At 37.1% G+C, this 25,655-nt stretch overlaps 4 protein-coding genes and 1 long non-coding RNA gene across 9 annotated transcripts; 2 read left to right on the top strand and 3 right to left on the bottom strand.

Annotated features, from left to right (window-relative positions):
* Nucleotides 1–693: 693 nt before the first annotated feature.
* Cyca (cyclin A) lies at nt 694–5,635 on the bottom strand. 2 transcript variants are annotated; one of them, XM_071708831.1, is made up of 7 exons: nt 5,380–5,635; nt 5,029–5,241; nt 3,924–4,418; nt 3,378–3,601; nt 3,085–3,289; nt 2,714–2,961; nt 694–2,473 (listed from the first exon to the last, which is right to left on the bottom strand). In XM_071708831.1, the coding sequence occupies exons 2-7, from the start codon at nt 5,203–5,205 to the stop codon at nt 2,392–2,394; spliced, it is 1,431 nt and encodes a 476-aa protein (XP_071564932.1). In that variant the 5' UTR covers nt 5,206–5,241; nt 5,380–5,635; the 3' UTR covers nt 694–2,391. The 2 variants fall into 2 exon arrangements, with proteins under 2 accessions (XP_071564932.1, XP_071564931.1); XM_071708830.1 differs by having other exon boundaries at nt 5,029–5,634.
* A 613-nt stretch (nt 5,636–6,248) lies between these two features.
* On the top strand, nt 6,249–13,671 carry LOC139773965 (FMR1-interacting protein NUFIP1). 2 transcript variants are annotated; one of them, XM_071708827.1, is made up of 6 exons: nt 6,249–7,141; nt 7,451–7,642; nt 10,543–10,844; nt 10,923–11,152; nt 11,403–11,594; nt 11,692–11,780. In XM_071708827.1, exons 1-6 carry the CDS (start codon nt 6,671–6,673, stop codon nt 11,721–11,723), a joined length of 1,419 nt encoding a protein of 472 aa, XP_071564928.1. In that variant the 5' UTR covers nt 6,249–6,670; the 3' UTR covers nt 11,724–11,780. The 2 variants fall into 2 exon arrangements, with proteins under 2 accessions (XP_071564928.1, XP_071564927.1); XM_071708826.1 differs by lacking the exon at nt 11,692–11,780 and adding an exon at nt 13,031–13,671 and having other exon boundaries at nt 6,250–7,141.
* An 18-nt stretch (nt 13,672–13,689) lies between these two features.
* L(1)g0020 (RNA cytidine acetyltransferase l(1)G0020) lies at nt 13,690–18,857 on the bottom strand. The gene is made up of 17 exons (XM_071708824.1): nt 18,635–18,857; nt 18,047–18,310; nt 17,822–17,980; nt 17,501–17,737; nt 17,206–17,410; nt 17,004–17,125; nt 16,709–16,845; nt 16,356–16,643; nt 16,186–16,267; nt 15,986–16,102; nt 15,578–15,754; nt 15,355–15,502; nt 15,092–15,236; nt 14,816–15,024; nt 14,374–14,546; nt 14,036–14,284; nt 13,690–13,964 (listed from the first exon to the last, which is right to left on the bottom strand). Exons 1-17 carry the CDS (start codon nt 18,740–18,742, stop codon nt 13,737–13,739), a joined length of 3,048 nt encoding a protein of 1,015 aa, XP_071564925.1. The 5' UTR covers nt 18,743–18,857; the 3' UTR covers nt 13,690–13,736.
* Nucleotides 18,858–19,063: 206 nt separating this feature from the next.
* On the top strand, nt 19,064–23,999 carry LOC139773966 (uncharacterized). Of its 2 annotated transcripts, none has more exons than XR_011718478.1 (6): nt 19,064–19,768; nt 20,216–20,389; nt 20,481–20,751; nt 20,855–21,124; nt 21,220–22,894; nt 23,133–23,999. XR_011718478.1 is itself a non-coding variant. In XM_071708828.1 (6 exons), exons 2-6 carry the CDS (start codon nt 19,569–19,571, stop codon nt 21,418–21,420), a joined length of 1,116 nt encoding a protein of 371 aa, XP_071564929.1. In that variant the 5' UTR covers nt 19,065–19,446; nt 19,536–19,568; the 3' UTR covers nt 21,421–23,999. The 2 variants fall into 2 exon arrangements, 1 of the variants encoding a protein (XP_071564929.1); XM_071708828.1 differs by having other exon boundaries at nt 19,065–19,446; nt 19,536–19,768; nt 21,220–23,999.
* Nucleotides 22,259–25,093, bottom strand: LOC139773967 (uncharacterized). Of its 2 annotated transcripts, XR_011718480.1 has the most exons (4): nt 24,967–25,093; nt 24,721–24,825; nt 24,497–24,621; nt 22,259–24,244 (listed from the first exon to the last, which is right to left on the bottom strand). It is a non-coding gene; the product is annotated as an uncharacterized lncRNA (long non-coding RNA). The 2 variants fall into 2 exon arrangements; XR_011718479.1 differs by having other exon boundaries at nt 24,721–25,093.
* Between the last annotated feature and the right edge of the window lie 562 nt (nt 25,094–25,655).

The raw sequence follows: 25,655 nt of genomic DNA, 5'->3' as shown, positions 1-25,655 counted from the left end.
TTATTTGTTAACTACACTTCGCGTAAGGGGGACGTTACAATTCAGGTTAAATTAGATAAGGAAAAATGTATTGAATTTGCATGCACGCATTGAAGAATTTGGAATAAGTTATATCAAATAGAAAGAGATGGATACTCGCTAATAATTACTGTGATTTTAACTCTCATAACACAATTTGGAATTGTACAAATACATATGTAAATGGGGAAAATTCTATTGGAGGAACTGGAAGATAAAATGATCTATACATGGTAGACACTAAATTAAAAATGAAGGAAGGAGAATACAGATCGTCAAATTTGGATCTAATCTTTGTATCAGAAATATTAAATGGATTGATAAAGTATCGTCAAAAAGAGGATACGATCATTGTATGGATCTGATCATTTTCCAATATTTGAAACAGGAAAAAAACGAGAATATGACTTGTAAGAAATTAACTAATAGAATATCGACTAAAAAACGGATTGGAATGAGTAAAAATTAATACTAATAAATAAAGAAAAGGAAAAGTATATGACACAAGAAAAATATAACTATATAATACACGATGTATATAGCTATTGAGATTCTTAGAAGTGGCGGAAGACATAGTATTCCGAGAAACAACGTTGCTCTATGGATACATTTTTGGGTTCTGTTGAAGCATTTTTAGTATAAAAGTGGAGAAAAAAAATTATTGTTGTGCCAGTGTTTCATTCTTCCTCTTTATTCCTTCCAAGACTTCCGCAAAAAGAATGAATTTTTGTTATTATTTACAATTGTTATATTAGTCATGCTTTCGTCTATAAACTCACTACGGAAACGTTTAATACAACGATTTTGCGTTACGTCAAATCCGAATGTTTATATTAATACGGCTCTGAATATTTTATATTTTAACGTGGTATAGAACGCACTGTTGTCACATACATATATGAAAATATAGTATAAAAAACATATATCACGTTTTAAACTTTCGAATTCCATTGGAGAGAAATCTTGGTTTAAAACTAGAACTTTCCAAATGGGACTACTTTTCGAAATTTAGTTTTATTCTTACGAAACGATATATCTTTCGAACTTCAATAACATTTTTTTTACGTTATTCGTAATTTTCGATGTCTGTGTACGTATATACGTGAGGAAGCTGCAACAAATTTTATTCTGTATCTTGACCTATCTCAGAAGCCACTTACATCTTTTCAGTTCATCAACAGTAATCTCCGGTAAATTCTAATCCACACGCCAGCTATAGTAAACTGAGGAGCAGACGATATAATTTACAATTGACATAGAACTGAATATGTAATGGTATACGATTCCATAACATTTTTTTATATCTGTATTTAAAATTTCATATGAACATACTTTCATGCATGTTAAATTTGATGAACACCTAGGTATTTTGCGTCGTGTTAAAATGCGGTAATTGTGCTGTGCAATATTGCATGTCAATACGGTCGAAAACGTACGTATCACCGAAACTATATCAATTACTGCAAGTGTGCGATTACATTCATGCATTATGAATGATTGGAAAAAAAATAGCACGTATGGTTCTTGTAGAGAAATTCAAAAACGATTTGTGCCAAGTGAGAATTGACAATGTAATCTTGCACAGCGTATAATCTAATATTCTTGTATATAATGTAATACAGGGATATATATATATATAAAAGATACCTTATTTCTAATAAAACAAACTACGCATTTGATATTATGGTACCTAGAATGTTGTAAATAAATAACTGTACAAGGACTGAAAAATTGATCGAAATAATTGCAAATTAATTTCGCGGAAATATCATCCCAAATAGAATATCGTCGTTTTTATCGTTAATCGGTGGTGCACCTAACGGTAAAACGATAATAATAAATACAAAATCGCTTTGCTTATCGAATCTTATTATTGGGGCGGTTTACTTGCAATCGAATTTTTAGCCGTTTGCATGTATCGCGACAAAAGCGTTTGTTGTTTTAACAATCCTCTAAAAAGTACTTATAAAAATACAATTTCTAGATAATGTATTATCTCGCTCTCTTCCTTTCTCTTGCTAGAGTTTCATGTATTTGATATGACGAAACTCTAAAATAACTATTAAAATTTTCGTTAAGCCATGACTTAAGGAGTATGAAGACGATGATACAAGATAATGTGCGATGAAGGTAGGAGAGTCAGGTACCATTTTGCTCTTGTACAAAATGTACTGACCAGAGTGCAATGAGTTAACAGAAAGAAATAAATCGTACGCTTTCCTTCCATTTTGTAGGAATGGCAGGTCAGTCTTGTCCTGATCCCCTCCTTCATTTTCAGTGTACAGGCTGTTATGGGAGGTTCGTTATTCAATTACCAATTTAAACACAGAAAAAAAGTTATTTTAATCCTGTGTCTGTCTGACAATATCTTTACTAAGCGCTTTCCTCTTCATCTTCATCCTCGCACGATACTGCCTCGGTACTACGAGGCAACAGCAAGGATACATGACCGTATCTACGGAAAAATTGTTTCATTAAAATCTACAAGAAAAATGTAATTTCTCTGCAAGATTACGCGATAAGAAAAGAAAAAATATACGTTTTATAAAAATATACATGTTCAGGCATATAATTATAATATTATGTTATTAGATCATGTCACACAATTACGTGTCATATAATTTATATATCGTTTATTATATATATATCGTTTTTTATTTATACTACATGTATAATTTTTAATATTTCTACTTACTTGCTGCTTCTGTACTTCTCCTGTATTGCTGTTTGCTGGGTGTTTGGAGCATTGGAGAAGGTTCTGCTCAGATATGCAATACATTCCTTAAGAGTTTTCAAGTCGTATCCCGTTGACAGTTCCAGTTCGTGTGGCCAGATTTCTTCATGTAACGTATGTCGTGCTAGTGCTACCGCGGACGCAGCTAAATGACTGGGCAAATACTGTAAGTATGGATCTCCTTCGAGCATCGACAACTCGCACAAGTACTGAAACAATACGTGAAACATATTAATAGTTAAAAAACAGAGAAGAGAAAGAAAAGAAAAATCGAAAATTAGACTTTCGAGGATCCAGATGTGGATAATAGATCTATATCTATTAAAACTTACCATCGCCAAAAATTTAATCTTATCCGACAAGTTGTAGCTGATACAGTACTCCAAAAGGAATGTGTAATGCGTCGGTACAGTTAGATCGAACGACAAAACCCTCAATATCAAGTTCTCCATTTTTATCACTTGGTTCTTGGAATACGTATCATCTGTGATATATACAAATTCTCCTACATCGGGCGGATAAATCTCCTCGTATTTCCTGTTAAAAACATATACAAAAATTGAAATATCGGGCAGTTTATTATTAATAAAATTTGTGTCAGAGATTTCTCAAAAAGTAAACTCACGCCGCGATAAACATAGCGGCAGTTCCAACGAGTTGTAACTTGGATCTTACAACGCTCATATACGACAAAAAGCGATCGATATACGAAATAGCCAAGTAAAGCGTCTCATCTTGTAATCGATATTCTTCAGCTACCTCCACCAACCAATCTATCAATATAGACCTCATTGAATACGTAATATCAGGCTGTTTCTTCATGTAACCAGGCTTTGGTCTATGCATTGACTAAAAAAAAATAATTTTTTTTTAATATTGAAATAAACAACAGAAACTTTCGATTTTTTTCTCGCATAGGATTAACATTACTTTTTTCATAATGCAAAATTTCAAGCAATATTAATATTGCACAATTAAATCTCGTTAATTGAATTAATTTAATTTACTTAATATAATTTAATTTTAAAAATGGATGTATAAAGCTCTGTTGGAAATCCACGAATAGTAACGGGCTAATTGAGAACCAGGCATGGTAAACGTTGCGCAAAAACATTTTATTCACTTCATATTAATTTATGCAAATTAATGTAGAATGGAAATAAGTGTATACCTCTGATACTCGTAAATAATTGTATATATCGGCCCTGTATTCGTCTACATCAAAGAAACTAGTTCTTAATTCTTTATTGCATTCCCTTCTGGTTCTATACTCATCATTGGAGGAACTGCTATATGTGAGGGACTTCTCCAATGACATGCCCACAGACATGGGGCTGTCCTTCGATAAGACATCATCCTGCTTATTCGGACAGACTTCTTCGATCTTACTACAAAATACGTAAGTAGAGGTGCTGTCTGCAGTGCGTATTTCTAATCTCGGCTGTTCTCTGTCGAACTTTGCGGTTGTCTCTTGCACAGCCTTCACCTCTTTCTTCTCCTTCGAGTGCCTAAGCGCGACAGACGTCTCTTTATCCAATTTATCCTCATAAATCTCGAAGGCTGGTTCCTCCTTCTTGTACAAGTTCTCCTCATAAATTTTAAAGGGCTCGGGTTGCGTGGGTATAAATGCTTTTGCCTTGTTATACTTCTCATCTTTGTAAATCTCCTGTTAAAAGAGAAAGACTGTGAAAACTCCATAATACACATGAGTTTTAACACTCAACTTTGCAAATCAAAATAATAATCAACTGCATACTAAATTAAACCGTAGTAAGAGGCTAATTTAACAAGCATTTGTCTATTTTTTTAATAAATAACTTTCTGAGCCTTCCTATCCAGAAAGGAAAGAAAGGCCAGAGAAGGTTCTTTACGGACGTGCAAAGCCGCGCGTTTTCAGGTTCGAACTTCATAAGGGCAGAGCGCAGAGCGCACACGGAGCATAGAAAGTCATCGCTTTGCACAAGTACAAAGCTGCTCAAGTGTTTAAGGGTTAATCTCCGCGAAGAACCACAGCAAAGAAATTTGAAACTCGTCCGAGGAAAATAAGTCCTTATCAAAATTACGAATTATAAATCTCTGTAGGTCTTCGATATCGATCTTAATTTATCTACGCTCTCTCGCAACGAGGGACGAATTCTTTCGGGAACCCAAAGGCGCGAACGCGGCACGGTTCGACAACGTGCGCCGCGCGGCAACGTGACTCGCGATGCCGATCGCCGTTTCGGCGGCGGACAAAAGCGAGAGCGACGAGGAAGAAGGAAATGAGCTCTACGTACAGACTTCGTCCCGTTCCGTGGGCAATTGTTGTGCAGGACCCCGAGGACGGCGCGTTTCTGGTGCACTTGCGCCTGTGCGCTCGCCGCGGCGGCGGCGAGGTTCTCCTTGCCGCGGCCGCGCAGGTCGGCGGTGATGCGGTTCTCCTGATCCTCCTGGTGTATCCTGATCGTGGCCATTGTCGCCGTGGCTCTCGCGACGACGGGTACCCTCTTCTACGCGCGGAGGAAAATCAATCGAAGATGAGACACAACGTCGACGTGCGTAATCCTCGGACTAGGGGGGGAGGAGGCGGGGGGAAGACTTCTTCGCCGCCGGGACGAAACACCGGGTGAGGATAGTGAAAAAAAAACCTGGTCCGCCGACAAACAACGGCGCGCGCTCGCGTGTGCGTGTCCGTCCCGGTCTCTCCGCGTGCCGCGACGAAACGTTGATGCCCCCGGTCGCTCCTACGGCTACAACCGGCAGTGCATGGCCAGGGGGGAATTGCGGGAGATCGGGCGCACTCGGCAACCAACGGGCCACGGTTGCCGTTTGATTTCAAACAAACGTAACACCAACAGCTGGCGGAACGTTATCGGGAGCGTTGCGCGAAATCGGCCAATGGCGAGCGTGGGAAACGCGCCGGCCAATCGCGCCGTCGCCCGCCGGTCCGGCGCGTTCGCAAACGCGTCCCGTCGCGCGCCCGCGACTCCGAACGGACGAATCCCGCGCGGTATTTACGGCCGGTTCTCATTCGGGCTTCCAGGGAACCTGATTTTTGAATTCATTCGCAAGCTAAACGTGTGCGCAGAATTCGTTTTTACGAAAAATGTACAAGTTGATTGGCTAAAAGTCATACGATAGTCAATTAATTTGCAATTTTTTTGTAAGCAGAATTTGCGCGTATGTTCCTCTTGCGAATAAATTCAAGAATCGCGGAAAGAACGTTATAACTATTAGAATTAGTGAGATTAAAGTTTATAGACTTGTAAGACTACGATAAGTTTCAGTTGAAGTTCACGTTTTATAATATATTGTAGCTAAAATTTTTTTCATAAAATATGTAATATAAATATATATGAATTATACATTTAATCAGATTTAAAAGTTGTATTTAGAATAATATTACAATTTCAAAAGATTTTGAAATTCTCTGCTATGATTGGTCGACTCCTCCCTTTCTACTGCGCATTCTTTTCACGTGCGAAATTACGAGAAAGGGATGCGTTTGTGAACGCACGAGCGATCTGCGTGCGTCTGCGACCTTCATGCGAAAACGACGGCGAAGGCGAAGAGCGGGTGCGAGCAGGTGCGAGTAAGTGGATAAATCGCTATCGTATTTAGATCTCACGTTGCTTCCCACAGCAATTTTTTTCGTCTCGACTCTCGAGGCATCGCGCGTGTAATGTCATATTCGCTCGCGCCGGAACGACACGCGATCCGATAGCTCTCGCACGCGGAGCGCGACCAACTTCGCGTCGGTGCGATTCGCGCGCGTGTCGCGCAGCGCGGTCTCATAACCTCTCGTCGGGGGTCCGGGGGAACATTTTTCTCGATCATCCCGTGGAGAGAACGTCCGTATCGGAGCCGAGTACGCGCCGGCGTCGTCCGAGGAAGAGACTCCGCTCCGAAGAACAGGCCGCAAGGAAAGCCGCGGAGGAAATGAGCCCGCTGAACAGGGGACCCCTTATGGGGCCCAGATTGCCGCCGGCCGGCGCGCGGCAGCTTCCGCCGCCCAGGTTCGTGGGTAGAGTAACGCCGCACGGTATGCCGCCGCGGATGCCGCCGCTGCCGCCGTTGAATCCGATGTTCGGGCCGGGCGGGCCGCGGCAGAGGCTGCCGCTGCCACCGCGGCCCGCCGGCGGCGTATCCCGGCCCAACGGCATGATGCCGCGGTTCCCGGCCGGTCCCCGATCGCGCGGCATGGCGCCAATCGGCGTGCCGTCGATGGGACCGCGTGGCTCCGGCCCGCCGCGCGGCCCTCCCATGCGACCGTGGCCCCGACGGATGCCGCTGCCGCCGCCGCCGCCGCTGCCGCTGCAGATGGTACCGCCCATGAGGCCCAGGTACAACGCGGGCAATGGGAATACCAAGGCCAAGACGATGGGTAACGCGAAAAAGGTCAAGGTCGAAGTACGTACCCCTTTCTGATCCTCGCCGCATTGTTCAAGTTGCTTTCGTCCTTGAATCATATTAGTTTTGGCAGAAATCTTAAAAGAGCTCTCCATTCATTTGAATATTTGATTCGACGATCATGTCTAGTCTTATATGGATTTATAAAAGTTCAAGAGCATTTTTGGAATTTGTAATAATATATGTATTCTTGTTACATTCGAAAACTGTAATTTGATGACAAGATTAAATTCTAAATTCTAAAGAAAAAGTTTGTACTAGTTGTTAAGTTCTGGCACTTAAAACTTATTGGGAAATGTAATTATCCAGGAATTAGAATTAAAAAAACCATGGATGACAGACGAAATTCGTATTGAGATTCAAAGAAAAAACAAACTGTACGCCAAGGCGAAAAAGAACAAAGATGCAGTAGAATGGGAGGAATTTAAGGACCTTCGAAACAAAGTAACGAGGATGATAAGAGATGCAAAAAATGAATACCTTGCGAAACATCCCGAACAGGTATCCTTTTTTGACTCTGTTTTACGGATAGTTAATATTTTCTTATTTTTTTTTACTTTTATATTTTTATTATTAAAGAAATATTGTTTTTCTTAAGTATCTTTATAGAGAAGTAATTAATATTACATTGCAATAATGTTATTTTATCTCTACAAATTCGCTTGTTTTATGTTACATTTTAATGACACGTTTCTTTTTATCCTTTGTCCATATTACTAAATGTAAATTTATTTGTTATTTTAAAACGTATATGTAATATCGAATGTGTGTGTATATATATGTATGTGTTAATCAGAATATGCATAATGCACAAATTATTATGTAGGTAAGAATAATTTGCACAGTGATCCTTTTTGCATGCTACTTTATATAAAAAATAAAACTTATAACTGAATATGTTTCAAAATTGGGAGAAGGCTATGTAATTATTTTTTTTTAAATCTTATTTTAGAAATCACATAAGAGCACATGAACAGACTGATTTTCCTAATAAATACAAGGGCGGATTATAACAAATAAAGGGATTATAACAAAGGGCGGATTGTGAAAAATTATTTCTCTTTCGATATTAAAATTAAATGTCATAAAGTGATAAAATAGCTAAGTCAGATTTAATGCTTCGTTTATAAGTATAGCATAGATTAATATCTGTGATTCAGATGTGTTTGTTGAGGGATCGCAAGATATTACATTACTATGTATGTTAAACTATGCGATATAAATGATTAGATAAGAAATGGGAATTAGTTAATGGCAAATATATTATTATAAAACGTACGTCTCTTTTTGTTTTTATTCTAAATATATATTCTGCAAACGTGTAGTAGTCGTGCGACGAAAGTCCGGTGCCTGTTCCGTTAAACGTTGATGGCTTACTTTGGTTTTGCAGGATCAGAAAACAGATGATAACAATACGATTGAATCCGAGGGTGTTCAGAAAACTGAGAATTCAACTGAACAATCAGAACAAACGGAGCAAACAGAGGAGACGCAGCCTTCCAGCGAACAGGCACAGTCTTAAGCTTAACAGGCTGCTACTCCTATTAAAGAATTTATATAATTCAAATGATACAACACAAGTATCTGTTTTCAAACTTCAGAACGATTTGACCCTTGTGTTTTGATCTAGCAAATTTTTTTATCCGCATCATTGCTTGAGTTCTATATGATTTTGTGTATAGATACTGACCTTCATTTCCTTTCATTATTTTTGCAACATAACAGTCACGTGATATATTTTTTTATATATTATTTACATCATAAGTGTACGCTATTAAAAAAACGTGCCGATAACGTTGAGAAAGTAGCAGCTAATTGAAATAACAATAGTCTTACAAGGGAACAGCCTGAACCCGAACACTTCGCTTTGGATGATTTTGTGGATATATAGAGTGACTCACAAATACATGAATAATGGTATGCTTCATATAAATGAATAATTATATGAAGGCATTTATACGAAGCATACCATTATTCATGTATTATTAAGTCACTATACATATATCCACAAAAAGTCATTCAAATCGAAAAATTTGGGTTTGGGGTGTTTCTTGTTAGAATTTTAGGCCATCTTCGTAAGAATTAATGATTTATCTTATCTCTTTTTTTATATATGTATTGATATGTATTTACTCATGCAGACGTATAATGTTGAATATAGTTCGTTACATAAGAACTTGTAATATGACAGTTAACTAGATGTAATAATTTTTCATTTGACATGTAAAAACTGGCCACTTGTGAATAAATTTTTCTCTCAAAGTCCTTCCTTCGTATCTAGTATACATGGCCAGTATACAGTGCCGCAAGCTATACTACGTGTAAGAAATAGTACCTAATAGATTTACGATGTTTAAACCGTGACATTGAAATAGATGATGACTTCATACATTATTAATATAAAATGAATATTTTAATGTGTACAAGAAAGTCTGACATAGCTTGTGGCTCTGTTAGATTAGTAATAACTTTTATAAATGATCATGCCTATATATATACATATATATATGTATCATATTTAAGATACTTAATCATGTCATAAGTGACTTTCAAAAATTATAGAATGACACATAAAAGAAAATGAATTTGTAATTGAAACGCATATTGTAAGAATAAATCATATTTCTATAAGTTCTAATTCTCTGGTGTTCCCCATCATTCTATCATTATAAATCACCGAAATTGGGCGTATTGAAACAATCGTTCTGAAATATGAAAATAATCTTTTGTGATTTTTGCAATTCAATAATTTATCATCATATTGATTGAAGTAATGATTAATACAAACTTATGATATATTCATAAATCTCATGCTAATGTATGAAACGTAAATAGAAATGCGTATACATTATTCACACTTCTAACATAAAAAGAAATACAATTGCGATTATAAAGATTTTTTAATAATTTATATACTATTATATAATTTATAAAATGTCTCAAATGATTAAGCTTTTAATGCACAAGTAATAGCACAAGTTATGTATATCACTACCATGTGCCTTATGAAAAATGATTAATTAATGCTTCGACAAGATATGCGCAAATTTATAATTGCTTGAATAATCTAAAAAAAAAGTAAGTAATGAAAGGAAGATCTACGCTTCGCATATGTAAACGAATATTTATATTTTTATATAGAATTTCTGAATACCCCGGCTGAATATCCCATAGCTTCAGATAATAATTGTTTATCGCTTAACAGGTAATGATAGTAGATGTTCAGTACAAGATTATGGTATTATATTTGCTTATAACTGAAGATATAAAAATGAAATAGTAAAAGTTTTACAATAAATCGTAAAGCATAGGATTAACAATGACAGTGCAACGTTGTTATGTTACGAACAATTAAATTTATACCAAGATCTTCGTGTAAATAGGAAAGTGGTGATTTTTAGGCTCATCTGTATCCAGACGAAGAGCCGTACGATAAGAGAGATGAAAATTATGTCAGTTCTGGTGACGACAACGACGCACCTCATTATTGCGAGGTCTGCGATAGAGATTTCCCATCCGCGGATGATCTCTCCGAGCATAGAAGCACACACAAGCTTTGTGGGATTGACGGCTGCAAGTTTTCGGCGCATCCCTCGCTTGTTGAAAAACACATCAGTATGCAGCATCGAACTGGTTTGTACCACAGACTGAAGGATCTGTCGACGCCGGAAGATATCGACACATGGATAACGGAGCGGAAAAAGTAAGTTTAACATCAATATTAAAATCTAGATGCATTAGCGAGCGGAAGTAACAAAAATTGTTTCGAATGACAAAACAGGAGGTATCCTACCGAGATCAACATAAAGTTGCGCAAGGCGGAAGAGCTGGAAAAATTACAGCGGGGAGAGATAATCAAGCAGAATTCTAATGCACACACGAAAATTAAAAAAACGATAAACACGCGTGAGAAAAAACGCAAACCTCGCAAACGACGTGCACGCGAGACTAACAATAATTATGTCCACATGAATGGAACATACAGAGGTTTATGCCCGTTTCCTGGGCTAAGTAAGTTATATTATGGAAATAAATTTGTTAGCTATGAATATAATTTGCTTTATAACGTTAGAAAAAGATTTGAGATCTTTCAAGTGTATTAAATTAATTGATATTTCGATTCTATATTAAATCATATTTATGAAGTTCAAGTTATATTAAGTTAATTACAATCTGTAATTTATATTAATAATAATTTAAAATTCTTTTCTATTATCTCATCATACACGAAATATCAGGTAAAATTGATTTTTTGCCACAGCTGTTTTGGAAGAAGAAGATAGCGTAGTTTGTTCAGCTGATCAGACAGATTTGCGTGAAAAAATTATTGACAATATCTCAGACGAGGATGATATACCGCAAGCATCTACGGCACCCGAGTCCGCTAATTTACCTGTGATCAGTTCGCCTGTATTACCTACTTTAGTAGCAGATTATGAAAGTGAAGACAATGGTAAATAACGCTTAATGCTTGTTAATATATAATCGAATATATGTATATATATATATATATATATATGGGTGTTTCTACGTAAATAGCGTTTTTTCAGATTGCAAATCTCTCAATTTCAAACATACCTAAAAAAAATTTTTTTTTCCTGTTTTTGAGTGAATATAAAAGCAGAAACATACCCTGAAAGCCAGCGTACTACAACATCAAAAACCTGAAAGTAATGGCTTATTCATCAGTGATCTGGTAAAGTGCGGTAATGAGTCGACTTTGCATGTCTAGTAAAATATTGAATTACCTCAACAATGAGTGATTTTGAGAGGAAATGTCAAAAAAATTCCTAAAATTACTTATTCCCGAGATAAATTCACAATTAGCAAAAAAATTCAATTTGATAAATGCCGGTTTACCATTTTCGTATTTGTACCGTATTTGATTTTATTTCGCCGTATTTTACCGTATTTGATTTTATTTCGCCGTATTTTACCGTGTTTGATTTTATTTCAACGTTTTTTACCGTGTTTGATTTTATTTCAACGTCAAACCCATGAATGGCCAGGTGAATGACATGCCAGTAGACTGACATTTCATGGTTGAATTAATCTCACTTTCTCCTGAATTGACGTAAACCAATTTCCATTAAAAATCAAGTTTAGCCTACCGAATATCATCAGAATTTTGCCACTAGAAGGAAAAATTTACTGCGATATAATAAAAAAGATGTGCCAGGCAAATGACGCGTAATTTTATGACATACCTTTTCTCAAGTGAAATACACGATTACGATTGTATCACGCTCAAAACAACCAACCACCAACAATGTAAATAACACACCTGATGTCCAATTCTTGAAATCTCCACACCAGACTCCCATTGAATCGATGCAACATGGCGGAACCGCGGTAAAATTCAAAATGTGCAATTTTACTCCATATGTCCGGACCAAGTTTGAAGCCGGTTTTTTCGGTTCCAAAGGGAGATTTATGTTTAATAATGATGTTAAAATCTTAGTTCTATATTATGATTGAATGAACATGGGGAATTTTCAATTGAGTTTGCAATTGGAGGGAGTAAGTGTAACTGGAATAGAGAATTTTCGACAATGGACAGGCCAGGTAACTGACATTTTTAGGAGTTTCTGCATGTTTCCATTGGATAAGCCACTCCCCAATTAACAGATTATTGTGCGATACTTCAAATACGATGCAGTAGTGAACTTTCACAACGCTTGCTTACCCTCCTCTCAATCATGAACATATAACAAGCTTGGACAGTAAAAAACGCTATTTACGTAGAAACACCCATATAAGTCTTTTATTATCTATATTTTCTAGTATAAGAATATCTTGAAATTTGTCGAAATCTAACTATTAAAAGTTAATTTTTTATCGGTATATATTCTTTTATAAAGCAATTAAAGGCACTAATTTTGTCTTCAGATGAAGGTCCAGAAGAAGTGCCGGTGAAAAAGATAAAAATGAAATACCAAGATGATAAGATAACAGAAAATACAATTCATGAAGAAAATTCCACGCAAGTTTATAAAGAGACTTCTAATATGCAATCTTATACCAATGGGGTTGATAAATCAAATAACGAATCTCAAAATACTGTCGTTAAATGTCAAGATAAGCAAAATCGCGAAACAAATCGAATACCAATCAGTAACAAAAATGAGACAATTTTACATAGATATCATAATAAATTATTAGAAAAATTGCTTTCACGTTCCATACAGCATGAAAGAAATTTAATTTGTCAATGTGTAAAATATATTATAGAAAACAATTTCTTCGACTAGAACTGCCCATGTATTATGGAACTTTTCCTATTATTTCCTCTTTCTACTGTGTTTTCTAGGGAAAACGGAATAATTCCGGAAAGTTCTACAATACGTGCCCTGAAATAGTAATGTTTATGCAAAAGAATCTAGAAACAATTTTATATTTATAGACTAGTCTTTTTTAAGTACAAATACACAAAAAGATATAAATAAAGAAGAAATCTGTGATGTCTGTTAAAAACTTTTATATCATGTTTTTCTAATTATAATTTTTGTAATAAATATAAATTTATTCAATCAGAAGACTTTCAAAACTATTTATAAACCTGTCGATCATTTATTTATTTCGTACTATACATAAGTTATGTATGTTTCTTTTTTTTCTTCTTCGTGTGTTTTTTCTCAGATTCTTGTATGCTATCGTCTCCTCCTGACGCTCTCTTTTCGCCGGTCTTTATAGAGATAAGATTTTTACTTTGCTTGGCGGATAGCGCACTAGTCCATTCCGCTTCCGATCCCTTGATAGCGTACTGCTCCAAATTTTCTTTCTTCAGTTTTTCTAATTCTGCCTTTTGTTTAATTTTTAATTCCTACAACACAGAAATATTGCTTTCATATATGTTAAGTGAGAATTAGAAAATAAATTATACAAAGTGCGAACCTTAGCTGCGCTTTCCAATTCCTCGTGTAAACTTTGTCCACCCAGAGGATCTAATTTTACTTCTCCGTTAACCGAGTCTTTAGTCAACATAGTGCTCTCGACGTATTTTTCCGCGACTCTGTTGAAATATTGGATGGATTTACGTATTATACGATTGAATAAGCCGAGCAACTGCGAAGACGGTAGCTTCAATTCTTCTGCCAATTTGTCGACAGTTTTATGTTGCAAGCCCAAACCAAGTAGAATTGCCTAAAAATTGTTGCGTATTGTTATATAGAAACAGCAAATACTTTTAGTATGAAATAATAATATATCAAGAAATGTCCAGAGTATCGTACCGACTGCGCTGGCGAGAAATGAGTGTCTCCCATCATATTTAAGAAATGTAGGCGTGCTAATGATGGCACCAAATCCATAATTAAATGATAATCTGCCATGTTGTTACTGTACATTTGTAAACGTTTCAGATCGTACGATGTAAAATAAACGTCCAATGTTTCTTTACTCAACGCTGAAACAGGTATAAATTTCAAAGTTTAGATCTCTAAACATTCTATGTTAACTAAGGCATGTCTTGATTGAAATTAATTTCATGGCATATGAGCAGAGAAATTAATTTTTTAATATATACATTGGAGTGCAAGTTTTATAAGAGGTTGAATAGAAAATTGAAACTTGAGAGGAATAAATGGTTTCAGGAATCCATATCAACTATCATTATTACTACTACTATGATGTTATAAATTACTAATAACACAATTAATAATATAATACACTTACTGATAGATTCTAAGGATATTGTCTTGTTAATTAATATGCTCAATGCAAATGACGCTGCGTAAGTATTGAACGAATAGGAGAGCAGATTTGTGAATCGCCGGCGAAAATCGCTCCAATAAGCCTGTAGCCACTTATCGTTATCTTGTTCCGCATTAATTTTACAAAGCATTATACAAGAATGTTCCCCTGTTATGTCGTTTGCTGTTTGTCTAAAAAAAAAATCGCATGTATTTGAGATCGGTCGATCTTTTATTCTATTACACTTCGTATACACACCTTAAATATACAGGTACGAAATTGGTCCGCTTCCAGAATTTCAGTAGATGCTCGGTAACTCCGAAAGACACTCCAATGTAATCCAGATGTTCTGGATGTCTTTCACTCAATTTCAATAAAAGCGGTGGCAGCGAACTGCGAGGTTCTGCAAGCAATTACAAATAAAACATTAATATTGTAAATCGTGTTTGAGAAAACTAATTTTATTTGAAGAAAATTTCTACAAATAAAAAATATTTAAGATAAACAGACACGCATATTACCGATAGTTTCTTCTAATAAACCGACCGCTTCATCGGAAACATTTTTTATTTCCGTCATTGGCTCTTGTGTAACGCTTTCATTGATATTGGGTATTTTCATCTCGTAGTATTGCTTCAATAGCTGCAACGCGCGGCTACCATATCCCATCTGTAATTTATTGTTCGTTCAGCAAATTCATGTTTTTTAAAATAAATTAGCAAATTTTAAAAGAGAAATATATACCCCTTGATAATCTGGATGCGTGGCAATCCTAACAATGCGCGCGCCAGATAATACTGGAAAATCTTCATCTTGATATTGTTGAGCGATCGTCCATGGTATTAGATCGCCCGCTGCCCTACGACCTCGTGACAGACCATCATTTATGCTGGTTTTGCTAACTTGGCCTTCTAAGCAAATCTGTATGTTAGGAAATAAATGTATGTATAAAGAATATATTTCTTACAAATAGAATAAATAATTCAATTATAAAATAATTAAAAATAATTCAGGAAATGTGTTCTAAAAATAATGTTAACTTTCTAACATCTAATTTCACAATTTTCAATAAAAAATAAAATATTTGAATGTCAGGAATGTTTATACTGTTTGTAATTACAGCTAAATTTAGATTCACAGAATTATACTTACTTGAAGAACTACTAATATCTCGGGTAAAGTCTTTTTATTGGCATCTACAGGTCCCAAGAGACAAAACAGATGATGCGCAGGTGCGTCAGACATCATTTGCAAATCATTAGGAGTATTCTAAAATATATTAATAGATAATCAAAAGTTAATACTATATAATTTCATAAAAAAATATTGTTAAGAAAAAATACAGTACATACTTTATAATGCGATGCAACATATAGAGAGACCAATCTCTGCAGAAATAACTCAGAAGCCTTGTGATAAGAGAACAATGTATCTCTGAGAAAAATTAGGAATACATATTAATTTTTTAAGTTATAAGCATTTGCAAAATTACTTGCATCATTATTAAAAAAAAAAAAAATACCTATTAATATAGTACAACTGGCACGTATCAGGAGGAGGACATCCAGAAAGGATGGAAGCGTATGTTGTAACATTCAGGCACAGTAAGTCGCACAGCCATTGTTCCACAGAATCGCCCGGCTTATAACGTATCGATTCTTCGAGAGTGAGTTCGTGCAATTGCCTCCCGATAAGAGTTTTCTCGTTTTGCTCCTTTTCGTTTTTCCCATCGTGGCTATTTGACCCAACAGTCTGCGTCCTCAATTGCTGCAGCAATTTGAGCGACAAAGACCGACCTGTGCCTTCATATCTATAAATATTAACGAATGAGAGTAGACGATTTATCGATACTCCAGGAAAGTTTGAATGCTTTACCCATTTATAGTTGACGCGAGAAATATTAGGTAAGGTCCAAGCATCGCTTTGACATAGGGCAATGGAATTGCTGCTGCTTCATCGATCACAAGCAACTCTGCTTGATTTAACTTGTGGGTGTCTGTTGGATGTATATACTGTGCAAAAGAAACGGAACAATAATGCGCTATTAATTTGTAGTACTATCGAAGATGTCCGGACATTCTATTGTAGACTAAAGCAAATTAAATATATTTTACTTCCGAAAATACTTATGTATATAAAACAATTCATAGTTTTTTTTAACATTACACACCTGAATTGTTTGGCGATGATCTCGGAACACATTTACGCGTACAGTGGCCTTGTTGAACTCTGGATTCGTGGACTGCACTAAACCATAGTCGAGATGTTCCTGGTATCCGAGCGCGTCAAATCCTACGAATATACGAATTACGTTTCATACGTGTTGATGATTCCTCATATCCATAAAATAACGATTAATCTGGTAAACTTACCCTTGAAGACAAATTCAAAGAGAGTGTTCAAGTTTTCCGGACTGGGACTCGAGATGTATATGTTAGAGTATCCAAAGGTAACAGCTCCAGCGATGGCGAGTCCCAACGCAGCGGATTTTCCGCGTCCTCTGGCTGCGGTCAACGATACAGTAGATCTCAAAGTTTTCTCGGAGATACACTCGATAAATTTAAGGACCGCTTTTGCCTAAAAATATTAAAATTGTGCATAAAGTTAGAAAACATTTAACACTAATCTTTTTATACGATTTATTAATTCATTTTTGTATAAATTTACCTGATCGACTGTTTTGCAGCAATTTATTAATGCAGATACAGGCTGAGTATCTTGCAGACTCTCCTTTAAAGCATTCAAGTTTGACTGTTCTTCCGAAACGGTCGACTTATGCATAGGTTCTATTCTTAGATTGTGAGAGGAAATAGGCAATACATTCAGCTGGTCGTCAACTACCAAACATCGAGTACACGAAGCCAGCGACAGCAAAAACCTCTCGTTAAATCGGCACACTACATCCTAAATTAATAAAAGATAAATAAGAAACTGTAATATTGCATGTTTCAAGAATATATTTTAAAAAATAATATGTTATATTATTGCCTTATGAGCTTCCGTGCGAAATCTCTGATGAACGTCCATATTCATTGTGTACAACTGCTTCAAGGAGTTCACAGATTGCAGCAAAAATACAATGATTCCACCGCCCTCCACAGTTTCAATGGTACGTGCCAATAAGTTTGGCGTAATCGCTTCAAAATCCTAAACACGACATTATGATAAAGTTGAAAACCTAGATGTGTAAGAAACGATAAAATGTATACATACCTGTAATATACACATGCCATATGTGTTACCTAATATCTTATGCGTCTCGTTGTAGTAACAATAACGAATATTGGTCGAAATGACAAACAACTCGAACGGATCGTCCTCGTTAACGTCCAATTTACCTGACTTGATTTTCTTTTGCAACGATTTCATTCGTTTCTTTCGGTGGCTACTAAAACCTAGGTCCTTTTTGTAGCACCACAGCACGGAAGGTCTAGCTTTGACGACAGTCTTGGATAACATATGATGCAACAACACTACCTAAAAGAATTTTTTTTTTAATATACATATGTATTAAAGAGTATATTTTAAAGCTGAAAATATCTAAGCATTTGAATCACTAAGCATATGAAAATAACACTGGTTTACAGTATTTTTGATCCAACCAAGAACTGTTTCCTATTGTTTTTGTTGGCCCGAATAAAAATATATCGAGGAATTTTTATAAATTCTTTCGAATAATAAAGAAAATTAAATTCTCAAATAATTAAATTCTTTGATTTGTATTATATCTGCTGTTCAGATTAAATTAAAGACTTAAATGGATCCGCCAGGCACAGATTGTGCATCCACGTTTTCGCATACCTGGTCCCTCGCTTTCTCGCCGACGACGACGAACATCGTCCTGTGTCCCGTGGTAACGCCATTCTCTATCAAAACCCGTATCCGATTGTCTATCTTCTTGCGAACCATTTTAACCGGAGTAATATCGCGTCCCAACGACGCACAACAAAACGAAAAATCCTTCGAAATTCACGCTTGCACGAATGACCGGCCTCGTGCGACGGTGCGACCCACAAGTGGGTCATCGAGCATGTCGCGTCCTTAGACGGCAAGATTGGCGAGTCATGCCTTTTTCTTGCCTGAAGAACACTCTAAAATCCAACCTTCCTATTGGTGGAACGATTAAGATTGATCAAAAGATGGCCGCCCACGTCATTCTCGCGATCTCGCGCTCCGAGGTGATCCCTTCTCGATTCCGCGTACTCGACGATCTCGGGATCGCGGGAGTAATTTTAGGTTATGATGAGAAATGTGACGTAGGGACTAGTAGGGACGGAGAGTCGCCGACGGACAGCGCGCGATGCGACCTCCGAGATGAATGAAGGGAGACCGACGTGCACGTTTGAGTTGCGCGACCGTTTTCGTCGCGCTGACACGAGGAAGAGAGAATATATATCTCGGACGAAGCGGAGCGAGTCGCCCGCCTCTGGTTCAGTCGGTTCTCCGGTCTCCCTCGCAGTTCGACGCCTCGTATCTCGTTCGATTCAACAATAACTTCATTGGAGTGTTCCTTCGCGACGTTTTCGACAATTTTATAATTTCCGCGTGGCTCTATAATTGTTTTATTTGCAAAGAGATTATTAGGAGATGATTCGAAAGGTTCTGCCGACCTTGTAAGTAGTTTGCCGCCGATCGACGCTTTTAATTTTCTATGGGCTCGTATCGTTAATTCCTTGTATCTTGAACACGCCTATATTGGAAGCTAACGTTTGAAACTCGCTCCTCGATACGAAAAATGGTAGAGAAGATCCCACTGCGGAAGACCATCGCACGATTGGACTTCCCGACGGTCGTGGCCTTCGGCAATCCTCTGCTGGACATTCTCGTGATACTGAAGAACGACGAGCTGATCAGGAAGTACAATCTCAAGATAGACGGCGAGACGGAGCTGTGCGAGAAGAAGCTGCAGGAGCTGATCGTAGATTTGCCACCAGAGTTAATGAATACATTTGTTAGAACGTGTTTTATGTTTGCACTGTATTGCGCTGTACGTAAATCCCAATTTTCTGAAGCATTTTAATTCAAATTTGCTGTCATGTGTGTCCAGAGTATGTTTGTACCTTTATGTTTTCATTCAGCAATTTATTTTTGATGGAATGAAATATATGGAAGATAAATTGTGACATTTGTTTATAATAACAAGAAATTGCACAATTTAATTGCAAATATATTTAATAGATTATATTTATGACAATATTACGCATGTATGGTTACGTAAAAAAATATATATATATACAGTGCAAGCATCAATATTTTTTTAAGTTTTTATTTATACATATTATATAATCATTTATAAAAGATATACATATAACATAATAAGTAATATGAGAATTAGATTGTGCATGTATGTATATAATAAATATAAACAATTTTATGCTGCAGAATAGAGCAGTACACAAATCCCGGAGGATCTGCGCAGAATACATTGAGGATCTTGCAGTGGCTCTGCGACGAGACCCACGAGTCTCAAATCAGTGTTTTCTGCGGCGGTCTCGGGAACGATCAGAGAGGTTCGATCTTAGAAAAATTAGTTCAACTTGCGGGAGTGGACGCGAGGTTGGTAACTTTATTGTAATACGCGCAAGAGGCGCTAAGAGTTTCACAGCATATGACATCTCTAAAATCTATACCGTATATGTTTTATCAGGTACGCCGTACATCCAACATTGCCTACCGGACTATGCGTTTCTCTCGTGTACGGTACGTCCCGCAGCCTCGTCGCTAATCTTGGCGCAGCTGGCGTATACACGCTGGACGATCTGAAAAAGGCCAATCCGCAGTTGGATAGTATAAAAATAATTTATATCGAAGGATACTTCGTGACGCACAGTCTGGACGTGGCCAAGGAACTGGTCAAGCGGGCGCAGGAGAAGAATATTATTGTAGCGTTCAATCTCAATTCTTTCTACATATTCCAGGTATGAGATATAAAATATTGACGCACATTAAATAATATAATCAGCACGTGAAATTAATATCTAAATTAATATTTGTTTAATTGAGCTTCTCTAACTTTTGAAGGATCATCAAGCGGCCATTTGCGAGATGGTTGGCCACGCCAAGATTGTGTTTGGCAACGCGAGGGAGATGATCGCGTTAGCTCAAGCATTGAACGTCAAGTACGACGATGTCGCCGATATACCTTTTCTACTAAATAGCTTGAAAAGGATCACGATGGACGTTTCTAGCGCTAACAGTAAGGATTGGCTGACCGACGACGGTATATTCATCATGACGCGCGGCGGATGCGCGCCGGCGATTATCGTCTGGGGCAGAGGACAATCCGTTCAGGTTCGTTCCGGTCACAAGAAAATAAGTAAAAACAATTTTGAGAGAGATGGAGGGCGGTAAAGAGTTCAATTAATTCATACAATTGTCACATCCAGGTGCAACCCATTGTGCCTAAGACACCTATTGTGGACACAACGGGCGCCGGCGATGCTCTGGTGGCTGGCTTCCTGGCCGGCGTCCTGGCTCACTGGGACCCGAAGAGTTGCCTAGAATTGGGATGCAAGGTCGCGTCCTGCATGACAACCAGGCTTGGGGTCACGCTGCCGAGCGGCGTGCCCCCCGACTTTCTGCCATAACGATTCGATCTCTTTAGAACGCTAATGACTAATCGCTACCTGACCTGACGTAATATTGCACGGTTATTTATTGCCTGAAAGTTTCTATTAGCGAATTATCGACCGTTAGAGCGATAACTAGCATTCCTCGTCGATGTTACGTCCCAGTTAGATATTTATTTGATATTGATTTTATTTATAACAGGCGCGCGCGAGTCGCGAAGTGATACAGTATTCGAGAAGCTATTATTTATTAAAGACTACCGTCGCGTTGAACTCGAGTTATCGAGACCGAACATTTCTAAACGTAGCACTCGTATTATTATTATTATTATTGATACAAAGTAACAGGGAGAGATATTAGAGATTTTTCTCGATAATCGTTGCCACTATAGATCTGTAGTTTATCTACCCGATGTTGCAATGACCAGAAATGTGTAACAGAATTTGTAATCGACAATTATATGATATAAGTTTCCCTTTCTATTTTTTTATTATATAAAGTATAGTCGAGTGACGTGTCAATGTTGTTTATGTCATATAAATATATATACAAAAATATATGCAAAGAAATGTTATGGAAAGAATTGGCATTGGTTTTATCTTTAATCAATCTTTAATCTTTCTTTTTCGCGATAGGAGTAAATTACACTTTGATCTTATTGTTAGCTGAGGGGAATAAATATTCCTTCTCGCCGCACTTGGGGTATGCATTTTTTTTGCGCCGACGTTGAGTTATAAATTTTATTTTTAAATAAACCGCCGTTGAAATATGAAATTTTTTTTTTCTTTGTCGTTGGGACCTCCCGTAAGTTAGCCGGTCAACTTCGACTTTATTAATTTTTTTTTTTTTTAATCGTTTGTTGGTCGTTTGTTGGTGATTGTTGGCCTAATTAGAACGTTTGTTGGTTCTTAATTTTTGTTTAAATTAAAAAAGAAAAATTAGCCTTAAGTTAGCCGGAAAAATTTTATTTTTAATTAAAAAAAAGCCTAATCGATGCGTAATCGTTTGCTGATGATTGTTGGTCTAATTTTAGCGTTTGTTGGTTTATTATTAGTCTTAAAAACGAAAAAAACCGAAAAATTATCTCACATTAAAGTAATCGAAGATTGGTTTATTTGCCTACGACTTAAGGTTTATTTCTATCAATTTAAGGCTAACATCTATAAAACTGGCTATGAATACGGGCCTTAACATCGGCAGAAAATCGCGAAAAGATCAAATGGTGGTTCCCTTGATTTTATCAGTCGAAATATTTGCATTTTACTTTGAATATTAGAGATTGATATTAATACATATTTCTTCAGTTCTTCTTCATCAACATAATATAGACTACATACACTTATATATTTTGTAGCCGAGAAATTCGGACTTGTTCAAACGAGGTTAGTCCTGCTTATAATATTGAGTAAATACAAGGTGACACGGTGCGAGAAAACTTCGATACCAGTAAAAATTGATCCAAGAGGACCCATGACAGTGCCATTAAACAATGTATTATATCTCAAGGTCCAGAAAATTAACCCTTTAGCGGGCTGTGTACATAATTATGTACAGTCAAAAAAGAAAACTAAAAAAACTAAAAAAAATAAAAAAACTAAAAGAAAGTAAAAAACTTTCATCAGGGACGAACGGGATCGATGTGTGGCCCCTAAAGGGTTAATACTAATGTTATTTAGAACAAAATACGTTTTTAGTTAAAATAAATATACAATTATCCTTTTACTTTAAGGACGCAATCAGTGTTTTGATAAGAAATCTGTATGATTAAATATAAAAATTAATAGAAGAGTGCCCAGAAGATGATGAAGCAAGACAAAGAAATGCTAATCCTAAACCTTTGCCAGTTTCGCCAAGAAGGGGAATGATGATAGAAGAACCAGAGCCGGTAGTTACAGGAATGCAAACACGTAATGCAGAGAAATCGGAAGGAGAAAGCATACCTTTTACTAAGAAAAAATTAGAAGAACCGCCGTTTATTGAACACATAGTCCATGCAGAAATACACAATAATTCAATAAATCAGATAAATAATAATGAATCTTTAGAAATGCACAATGATCCAATAAATCAGATAAATAATACTGAATCTGCACCTTTAGAATCGTCAAACATTATAAATAACACTCAAAACGAAACACTTGAAATAGAAACATCCTTAGAAAACATTAACAACAATAACATGAATTCTTTAATTAGCGACAATGAAAATATAAATACTTTAAATTCACAAATAACTGTACCATCTAATCTTTTAGAAATACTAAATAGTTTAACAGGAGATTGTGAAAATTATGAGATTTATCAAAATAAGCCTACGCATGTAAATTATTGCGAGGACCACACGAAAATTACAGAGGAAAGAACCAACGACGACAAACCGAAAGACGACCAGGAAGATCAAGTTACTGACGATGGCGACTCCGAGGAAGAAGAGGAGGTAGAACGAAGTGAGGAAGAAGGAGACAGCGACAGTGAAGAAGATATAGACACAACATTCAATGAACTTACGATTACAGACGAGACCTTGGACAGAACTGAAAAACAAATAATAACGCGAGGACAAAAATACAGTATAATAAATAGTCGTGATCAAATATTTATGAGAAGAGAACATTATTTATATTTCCTAACCGCAAATGGTAAACCTACTATTCGATTGAAAAACCGATTAATTAAACTTTCCGCGAAACACAATATATATAAACCAATTATATTTACCGCATGTTGTTCCGCCGGCGCCTGATGCCTCTCCCTGGCCTCCACCTCCTCTCAGGCTGCTCGGGATGTCCCTCGTGTTCCCTCGATGCGAAGCAACGTTGCTCCTTCCCGCGTGGACATTTTCTGTAACATAAAAATAATCGAATCGATTAAATACGTGTCACGCGAATCGAACATCTTATTCGTTATTCAGAGTAATATTATATTTTAAATTACTTCTTCGAAAAAGGTTTCTACGTTAGAATCAACTTGAATCAAATTTTTCAAAATATTTCTTTTTACTAATTTAAATTCCGAAACACGGTTTAATGTAAGAACTGAATAAGCACAAAGAGGGATTCTATATCTTAAAAAAAAATAAAAAGTAACACTTACCAGAAGTGTTGGTACGCCGATGCCCGATGCCTATCCTAGGCCTCCTCCTCCTCTCAGAGTGCTCGGAATGTCAGCTACGCAGGATTCCCTCGCTGCTCCGATGTCACCTTCTGCGTCGTTATTTTCTGAAACATTCAAATGAACGATTCGATTAAGTAAAGACAGAAGAGATAGAAAATTTTTGGACATAAGTGACATAGTACGTGAAAATCAATTACACTCACCACTTTCTTTCATGCTGTTCCGGCCGCAAAATCCACCCCCCCTCCGGGTCAGATAGGAGTCTCGAGCCACATTGAGACTCGTGGCAATGCAGTGTGACTTCATCCCTTAAGCAAGAAAAATCAAGAAGCATTTCAGCTATATTGCATTAATTTTACAACGTTTTTGCAATATAGTCAAAATGTTTCTTGACTTTTCTCGCTTAATGGAAATGTAATTGCTGAAAGGAATTAAAAATTATTCCCTACCTGCGTTTTAACTAGGTCCCTTTTTTTTTTTTTTTTTTTACGTGGTGGAAATCTTCCATCACTGGAATCCCCACGACGTCCTGGAGGCAACCCGTCAGCAGTGGCAACCAGTCACGGTGGCTGTGCCACCGATCGGGGAGCACCACTGGTCGGGGAGTGCCTCCATTCTTCCGGGGTTTGAGTGACCAGTGACCCCCCTTTCGGGAGGAAGACTCCCCCTTCCCCGGGGCGGGGCGGGGGGAGTGCCGGATTCTGCGGAGAGCAGAACATTAAAGTTCCGCCATTTCCCCGCAGCCTACCGGCTAAAACCACCACGAGTGACCCTAACAGAGGATTATTTATTACACGCTCACTGCTGAGAAAAGCGTGATGTCGCCGAAGGCAGACAGGAGGAGGATTTATTTGTTACACGCTCACTACTGGAGAAAAGCGTGATGTCGCCGAAGGCAGACAGGAGGAGGATTTATTTGTTACACGCTCACTACTGGAGAAAAGCGTGATGTCGCCGAAGGCAGACAGGAGGAGGATTTATTTGTTACACGCTCACTACTGGAGAAAAGCGTGATGTCGCCGAAGGCAGACAGGAGGAGGATTTACTTTTTTACACGCTCACTACTGGAGAAAAGCGTGATGTCGCCGAAGGCAGACAGGAGGAGGATTTACTTTTTACACGCTCACTACTGGAGAAA

This window comes from Temnothorax nylanderi, unplaced genomic scaffold, assembly GCF_030848795.1.
Source record: "Temnothorax nylanderi isolate EJ_2023f unplaced genomic scaffold, tnyl_v1.0 TNYL_tig0072_pilon, whole genome shotgun sequence".
NCBI classification, from domain to species: Eukaryota; Metazoa; Arthropoda; class Insecta; order Hymenoptera; family Formicidae; genus Temnothorax; species Temnothorax nylanderi.
The sequence above is the reverse complement of the archived record's forward strand: the minus strand, read 5'-3'. Positions and strand labels throughout refer to the sequence as shown.